General features: G+C 40.7%; 1 protein-coding gene across 1 annotated transcript; it reads left to right on the top strand.

Annotated features, from left to right (window-relative positions):
• The first annotated feature begins 1,264 nt into the window (after positions 1 to 1,264).
• On the top strand, positions 1,265 to 5,972 carry minpp1b (multiple inositol-polyphosphate phosphatase 1b). Its single transcript, XM_084740853.1, has 8 exons — positions 1,265 to 1,344; positions 2,457 to 2,917; positions 3,009 to 3,200; positions 3,354 to 3,548; positions 3,896 to 3,993; positions 4,340 to 4,470; positions 4,915 to 5,048; positions 5,541 to 5,972. Exons 2-8 carry the CDS (start codon positions 2,518 to 2,520, stop codon positions 5,792 to 5,794), a joined length of 1,404 nt encoding a protein of 467 aa, XP_084596979.1. The 5' UTR covers positions 1,265 to 1,344; positions 2,457 to 2,517; the 3' UTR covers positions 5,795 to 5,972.
• The last annotated feature ends 2,790 nt before the right edge of the window (positions 5,973 to 8,762 follow it).

Below are 8,762 nucleotides of genomic sequence, written 5' to 3'. Positions count from 1 at the left end.
CCCTCTGACACATTACATAATGAACCGTGTGGACACACAGAGACGTTTTATCATTTATGTTTAACTGATTATTTATGATGTCATGAGATGAAACACTGAGGTGATGATGATGATGGTGATGAAGGCTGTGTGTTAAACTATTAACGTCATGTTCAGTTCACAGGGTTGTTGGCGCCACTTGCAGGAGTCATGAAGACATCTGACCAGAATGTTCATTTGATTCATTCATTTGAATATTTTGGTGCCTGATAATCAATAAATGTAACGAATCTGATGGAGAAAATAAAAAGAAACATAAAAATATTTTTTTTAATAATAATAATAATAATATAATATTTTTCAGACATATGTCAAATAAAAACAAGGAGGATGAAATAATCAATTGTTGTTTTTAAATTAATGAATTAATTAATTTCTATGTATATAATTTGTTTTATCATTCGTTTTGTTTTGGGTATTAATCTAAAGTTTCCATGCCAACAGGGTTCCACCAGTATTGTTCTCAGACAGATGATGACGGAAGCTGCTGATTGACGACATTTATCGCAAAGTTTAATATGTTTAATTATGAACACAATAAATCTTCACTGGAGTTCATGACTGGACCCTTGAGTGGCCCAGCTGTGGCCTGCGGACCACATGTTTGACATCTCCGCTGTAAATGTTCTGTGATGTAGGAACAAGACGGGAGTCAATCAATCAACCTGAAACTAATAACAACAATAAACAACAACACAACAAAAACAATAATAACGCTGTGTATACATGAGTTAGTGTTCTTGTACTTGTTCTAAATGTTCTCTGCTGCAGCGTTGTCGTCCTGACGTCACTTTGATCAACATTTTCTAATGTTGAAAATAAATATAAAAATAAAGAAATCTGATTAAATTTAATATAAAATAGAGATTTTAAATGATCTGAGACTGAAATGAAGCGCTGATTAATACAGCTTTTATTTTGAAACTAAAACTACAGGGGGTTTTGTGTTTAGGCTTTTATTTTGGCTAAGGTTAAACGGAAGCCAAGTGTTTATAGTATTTGAAGTTGTACTGAGCCGTTATAACCGGTCATAACGCTGTCCTGTACCCAGCAGTTGTCTCCGTGTGTCCATGTTCTTCATTCAACATCAGTAGTGTCCAGTTTTTTGTTGTTCTGAATCGTTTTAATGAAAAAGGCGTCGACGTTCAAACTCCGGGCAGGTTTTGATTGGTCAGAGACGTCAGAGACGTCACGTGACACGAACCCGGAACATCAACAGAGCAAACAAAGAGAGCTGAGCGACAGAAAGACAGACTGAGACACAGACTGAGACACAGACGGGTGAAAACGAAGACAAACAGATTGGTGAGTTAATTTATCGATCATTTAATGATACAGTTTATTGATTACAGATTTACTAAGACGGACTTCAGAGACAAGAGCGACAGGAGGGACAGTAGAGACAGTAGAGACAGCTGGTTAATGCGATTGAAATGAGTTTGTGTTTGTGTCTTTAATACAGCGAAGCTTCAACTATCGATTATTTTATCATTTAGAATCAATTTTCTTTCTTCAAGTTCATTGGTTTAAATCCACTAATTCATCAATTTACAAAAACAAAAATATGCAACTGACCAAAAAGTCAGATTATTAAATAGCACTTTCAAAATGATACAACAATAATAAAATAACTGATTATAACTGAGACATTTGTACAGTTCATAACGACACTATAACTTATCGATTAATATGTTATTCATTTCCCCAGTTAACTGATCAGTTTTTGTTTGGTCCATAAAATGTCGGTCAATGATGACGTCCTCACATGTCTCCATGATATTCAGTTGTTGTCAGAGAAGACAAAAGAAACCAGAAAATATTCACTGTTAAGAAGCTGAAGGTTGCAAGAACGTTACAGGGACGTTACAGGGACGTTACAGGGACGTTACAGGGACGTTACAGGGATGTTACAGAGAGGTTACAGGGACGTTACAGAGACGTTACAGGGACGTTACAGAGAGGTTACAGAGAGGTTACAGGGACGTTACAGAGAGGTTACAGAGAGGTTACAGGGAGGTTACAGGGACGTTACAGAGAGGTTACAGGGACATTACAGAGAGGTTACAGGCACGACAGAGAGGTTACAGGGACGTTACAGAGAGGTTACAGGGATGTTACAGAGAGGTTACAGGGACGTTACAGAGAGGTTACAGAGAGGTTACAGGGACGTTACAGGGACGTTACAAGAACGTTACAGAGAGGTTACAGGGACGTTACAGGGACGTTACAGAGAGGTTACAGGGAGGTTACAGGGACATTCCATTGACATTACAGAGAGGTTATTGCAGTGTTACAGGGAGGTTACAGTCTGTTACAGTCAGATATGAGTGTAAAACAGAGAGCATTTGTTTTTATATTTATTGATTGATTGATCAATTGATTGAAGTGATTCAGACTGTTATCTCTGTCTGATCCAGACTCTGGAGCAGAACGTGGTGTTTAATCCTGGTTCCTCTTGGTTCCTCTGACTCTGTCAACATGTTCTCCGTGACTCCGCCCATTAACAGTCTACTGCTGGGAGCTCTGAGCCTCCTCCTGACACGCTCCTCCTCCTCCTCCTCCTCCTCCGTCCCTCACATTGCAGTGTACTTTGGGACAAAGACACGATATGAGGAGGTGAACCCTCAGCTCCTGCTGGACCCCCTGTCAGTGAACAGGTCTGTGCTGAGGCCTCCGCCCACAGAGCGCTGCTCGCCAGTCCACCTGACCGCCGTCATCAGACATGGCAGCAGGTTCCCCACAGCCAAGAACATCAGGAGGATCCACAACCTGATCCAGCTGGTCCAGACCGAGTCCTCCAGAGGACCTGAGAAGACAGACAGCTGGCTGCAGGACATCCAGGACCACTGGGAGAACTGGTACACAGAGGACATGGATGGTGAGACCACAGACAGGGAGACAGATGGACCTGTTACACTGCTTCAATCTGGCTGAACACATCATCTGTCAACTGTCCTCCTCCTCCTCAGGTCAGCTGGTGATGAAGGGGAGGGCGGAGCTCCGTCAGTTGGCCCGTCGTCTGTCCATCTTGTTCCCGTCGCTCCTGACGGAGGAGAACCTGCAGAGAATCAGTTTGAAGAGCAGCTCCAAACATCGCTGTGTGAGCAGCGTGGAGGCGTTTCAGGAGGGGCTGCAGGAGGCGTGGGGGCAGAGCCAATCAGGTGATTACTGATCTCATTATATATTTACAATTCATCTAATTCACCTGTCGGCCAATCAGCTTTCAGCTGGTCTCTGATGTTAGTGTGAGTTCTTCCCAGCATTGCATTGTGGGAGCTGTAGGAGGAGTGACATCTCCGTCCATCTCCCCGCAGAGATGCAGTACGGCCACCAGGTGGACGATGAGCTGATGCGTTTCTTCGAGCGTTGCCGTGGTTACGTGGAGGGCGTGGAGAACAACCGCACGGCACTGCTGGAGGTGGAGAAGTTCAAACACGGCGAGGAGATGGAGGGAGTAAGGAGGAGGATGGCCAAGAGGCTGGGCCTTCCTCACCACCGCCTCACTCCAGGTGAGACGCACACACGCACCAGAATGTGTACAGTCGGTACGACGGGCCCCACTGCTCACGATTATAACTCACTCATGAGAATCAGGAGGGTGTTTTGATTTTTACTGGAAAATCTATTTTTAATATCTTAGTCTGGTATATTAAAGCTTGTAACAAACCAACGGACCAATCAAGAGTGATGAAATGTTTTATTAAATAACTTCTAGCTAACAGTTTTTATGTGAAACAAATACTCAGTGATCAATACACACAGCTGTGAGCTGCGTCGTGATTGGTCCAGAACATTCAAACTGTTGATGGGCAGAGTTTCCTCCGGACTGAAGTTTGTCCCTCTGTGTTTCCTGTAGATCTGGTGGAAGCAGCGTTCTTCTTGTGTTCCTACGAACTGTCAATCAAATCTGTTTACTCGCCGTGGTGTTTCCTGTTTGATGAGAACGATGCAAAGGTACAGACACACAACGTACACACAACGTACAGACAACATACACACAACGTACACACAACATACACACAACGTACACACAACGTACACACAACATACACACAACGTACACACAACGTACACACAACGTACACACAACGTACACACAACATACACACAACATACACACAACGTACAGACAACGTACACACAACATACACACAACAGACACACAACATACACACAACATACACACAACTCACAGAGCGTAACATTTAAACAGGTATCATCTGCGACTCATGAAGTCGTTTCATATCAATAATGTTGACTTTAGTAAAAGTTTGCAGTATTTTTTCTTCTCTGTCTGAAGGTGTTGGAGTACAAGTCAGACCTGAAGCAGTACTGGAAGCGCTCTCATGGTCATGTGATCAGCAGTCTGTCCAGCTGTCCTCTGTTTCATCATGTCTTCAGGACGCTGGACAAAGCTGGACGTCCCCGCAGGTCAGTGATGATGTCATCAGGTGTGTTGATACTGTTGGCTTGCAGTATTATTATTATTATTGTCAATAATAATATTTTGTTGGTTATATTTTCATTTTAAAGGAAGTTGAGTTTTCTGTGACACTGTATCATAGTGGGACGTCTCCGTGTTTTGTCCGTCTCCGTGTTGTGTCCGTCTCCGTGTTTTGTCCGTCTCCGTGTTGTGTCCGTCTCCGTGTTTTGTCCGTCTCCGTGTTTTGTCCGTCTCAGTGTTTTGTCCGTCTCCGTGTTTTGTCCGTCTCCGTGTTGTGTCCGTCTCAGTGTTTTGTCCGTCTCCGTGTTTTGTCCGTCTCAGTGTTTTGTCCGTCTCAGTGTTTCTTTCCTCTTTGGAGTCTTTTGTGTTTGTCTGTTAAACTGTGAGTCATTTACAGATTATTGTTATTATTATTTGATTATATTGATCAGGTCCACAGAGGCGTCACCTGAACCCGCCTCCATCCTACTGGGTCACGCTGAGACGCTCCTCCCCCTTCTCTCTCTGCTGGGACTCTACAAGGACCAGATCCCGCCCACTGCCAGCAACTACCACATCCAGCATGGTACAAAGCCCCGTCACTGTCCTGACATCCAATCAGAGACAAGGATGTGATGTCATTTCAGACTGGGAGTTTGTAAGACTTCATCCAACATGGCTGCTGTACATTCGATAATTTATACACAAACAGCAACAACAGAAACACCCAGATATACCTGAACAGGTAGCAGGTGACATCATTGATCAGACAGGTGACATCATTGATCAGACAGGTGACATCATTGATCAGACAGGTGACATCACGGATCAGACAGGTGACATCATTGATCAGACAGGTGACATCATTGATCAGACAGGTGACATCAAGGATCAGACAGGTGACATCATTGATCAGACAGGTGACATCACAGATCAGACAGGTGACATCATTGATCAGAGTTCCTGCAGTGACGTTCTTCCTGTTTGTGACGCTGAAGTCATCTGGCGTGGACGTTTGTTTCACCTTCAGGTTCAGACCTGAACATTAACCGTGTTTCTCTGCCGTCGTGTCTCACAGGTAGAAAGTTCCGGACGAGTCACATCGTCCCGTACGCCGCCAACCTGCTCTTCGTCTTGTACGACTGCCAGCGAGGCCCGCGGCTGCAGCTGCTCATCAACGAGTCTCCAGCTCAGTTCCCGGGGCTGGAGGGGGAGGACGCGCCGCTGTACCGAGATGTCCGGGCCACGTACCGCCACCTGCTGGACGGCTGTGACTTCCACAGGGAGTGTGAGGGAAGACCCGGAGGACGCGGACCGAACACGGAACTCTGAAGAGAACCGGGTCAGGATCCACCACAGCCTTAATGAGTCCACCTGTCCACACTGGAGTTCTGCAGTCCTGACTGAAACCCCCAAAACACCAGTGGGTCACATGACCCTCAACTCACATGCATTGCCGTCTTTAGATGAACATTAGAAACTGACCTGAGGACAGTTTATCCGAGTCCCTCTGATGTACATCATACGATATATTGGTATTATTGATTTTCTGCAAAATGAAAAAACGGTAAAAAAGTTTTTAAAAAATTAGATTTCATGTGTTTCTCTCTTTTTCAAAGTTTTTCCCCACTTTTCTAAAACCTGAAGTGTAAAACAGTTTGTTCCTTAACGTGTTTGGGAACAGAGAACACGAAGTGTTGAAGGATTTTTTTAAGATTAGTTTTTGGGTTTATTCATTGAGGGACAGCAGATTTGACAGGAAAGGCGGGAATCGAACCAGCGACCTGCAGAGGACCAGCAGCGTCAGGACATGAGGCCAACGCTCTACCAACTGAACTATGGGAGAACCTCTTTACCTGTGGAACGTTCTGAACAGCTGAAGATAAAAAACAAACACAGTGACAGTCTGATAACAAATTTAAATCCTTCATTAAATCATGGATACGTCATAAAGAACAACGAGCAACAGGTGTTTGATTTAAAAAAAAATCAGGTCATGTGATCAAGTCACCTGATATCAAGACTGCCACGACACAGAACAATGGAAAAATCCCCTGATGTAACCTGACGGATAAATTATGATAATTACAAAGTAAGAATAATGAAAAAAAATAAAGACACCTGTAAGAGAATTATTAATAAAACAGTGTCAGAGGTGATGAAGGCAGCAGAGAGAACACGAATCATACTGGAACCATTTAAATACTGACAGAACGTACACTGAAGAACAACAGAACCAGCAGGACTTTTTGTTGGTTCTGTGTTAGAACACACATTCAGAATGAGTGTTCTAACACAGAACAGAACCATCAGACGCTGTTCAGGACGTTATGAAAGATTGTGCTCAGCTTTATTTTCTCACATATTTGTTTGAAAAAATAATATTCAAACATGAGAAACGAGACGTTTACAAACATTTAAGATCAGATTTTTTACTCACTGAACCTGCTTCATGTTTGATTTTGGTGAACTGTCTCTTTAATCTGTTTTATCGGTGACACTACAGGGTTTAAAGGTGCTTTATGTTTGTATTTATTCTATTTTTATGATCATGTGACGGGTTGGTTTTTTAATTTTAAAGGGTGAGATGTTTTTGCTGCGTTTCCTCTGACAGCCACCAGGTTGGGACAGTTTCTACAGGTTCAGCAGATTTTGAGCTTTTTCATGTCAGTCTGAGGGGGATTTTCACAATAAGAGTCTTGTTCAGATATGGCGAGGCTGACAGAGAATCTGATTGGCTGCAGAGATTCGTGTTTCATGTCTTCAGGCTTAATTCTGATCATTTTGTTGTTAAATTTTGATGTAAATGTGCCAACGGTCAGTTTAAAGGGGTTTTAAAATGGTGGTTCTTCACGTTCTTTTATTTGGTGCTTCTTCTTCTTCTGTGACTTCCTGTTGCTGCAGAATGTCGGGCGCCAAAATGTTTTTCATTGAGAAGCTTTAATAAACATTTGGAACAAAATGTTTGTCAGTTTTTTATAAATACAACAGAAAATAAAACGTTCACAGTTTGAATGTGTCGTGTCGTCGTCAGTTGTCATGGATACAGAGACAAACTGTTTTCATAATAAAATGCACACGCTACATGTATCTGATCTGAGATCAAAGTTGATTGTTTTTGATCAAAGTGATTGGAAATGATTAAATCAATATTAGAACCACAAACCCTTTAAACACGACAGAGCAGCGAGAACAGAAACTGAACTTTTCAAAACAAAATCTTTTTCACAGAAAGTTTTCTCAGGAAAAACTAAAGCTGTTCAAACAGAAAAGATTAAATTATTATAATTATTATTTAAATGATTAGATTACTGATCAAAATGATGGATTATTAATTACTATAATATTTACTATGCTTTTATTTTATTTTATAAACTTTTGAATATGAAATCTGTCTGACACACGAATATTTTGTTTTGATGAGTTTATTACATCATCCAGCAGTTATTACATCATAACCCAACAGCCAATAACTAAAAAAAGAGAAAAAGATCCTTTTACCAAAAAAACTGACAGTCGAAAGAATCAAAGAGTCAAAACACAAGAAATAAAAATGATTTGGCAAACGCTTGAAAAAAGATGTTTTTTTTCTGAATCTGAATCTGTTGGTTCAACAAAATATTTGAAAACATTAAAGTAAATAATTTAGATGAAGCTTCATCATGAAACAGAAACAGTTTGTTACACGTCAAACATCAGAATAAAACCTGAACAACAACAACAACAACAATAACAATAATGATAATAATAATAATAATAAAGTACACTTGATGAAAAAGTCACTGCAGGACAAAGGTTCAGCTCCGTCTGTTCATGTTGACGTTTTTATTTTACAGTGTAAACGTTTAAAAAACAAAACAAAAACAGATTCAAACGTATCGCTTCAGTTTATCAGACAGAATTAATTACAAATCATGTTTTTATGTTTGGTGATAAAATACAAACTGCATTCAACTGATTTTCTTCCAATTAAGTAGTTAATTCTAATTAACAGCTAATACAACAGATCCAGGAAATTATTTTGAAATTATGAGGAAACAATGGAGCTGAAAATGAAAGTGGGATTTTTGTTTTATTTTGTAATTTCCATTTAATTTCAAAATAAAGTCCCTGAATGTGTGTGTTTGGTACGAAGCTCCCAAACTGACAAAATGTAGTAAAAACAAGACAGAAACATAAATGTTTTAATACAAAGACAATAATGTTATTGTAAATAATTAAAATGGAGTTTAAATTACAACCTAATTAATATTTCTCTGATAATCATTTTATATTTTCAGTTATTTTCTTGACTCTTCTT

Source organism: Lutjanus erythropterus, chromosome 17 (assembly GCF_056507025.1).
Source record: "Lutjanus erythropterus isolate fLutEry1 chromosome 17, fLutEry1.hap2, whole genome shotgun sequence".
In the NCBI taxonomy this organism is placed as follows: Eukaryota; Metazoa; Chordata; class Actinopteri; order Lutjaniformes; family Lutjanidae; genus Lutjanus; species Lutjanus erythropterus.
This window is presented reverse-complemented; position numbering and strand designations above follow the sequence as displayed.

Bases quoted from the DNA above. Each gene is read 5' to 3' on its own strand.
- minpp1b (XM_084740853.1), top strand. From the start codon at position 2,518: ATGTTCTCCGTGACTCCGCCCATTAACAGTCTACTGCTGGGAGCTCTG. The intron at 3,201-3,353 runs GTGATTACTGAT...ATCTCCCCGCAG, and splicing joins GTGGGGGCAGAGCCAATCAG to AGATGCAGTACGGCCACCAG. The intron at 4,471-4,914 runs GTCAGTGATGAT...TATATTGATCAG, and splicing joins AAAGCTGGACGTCCCCGCAG to GTCCACAGAGGCGTCACCTG.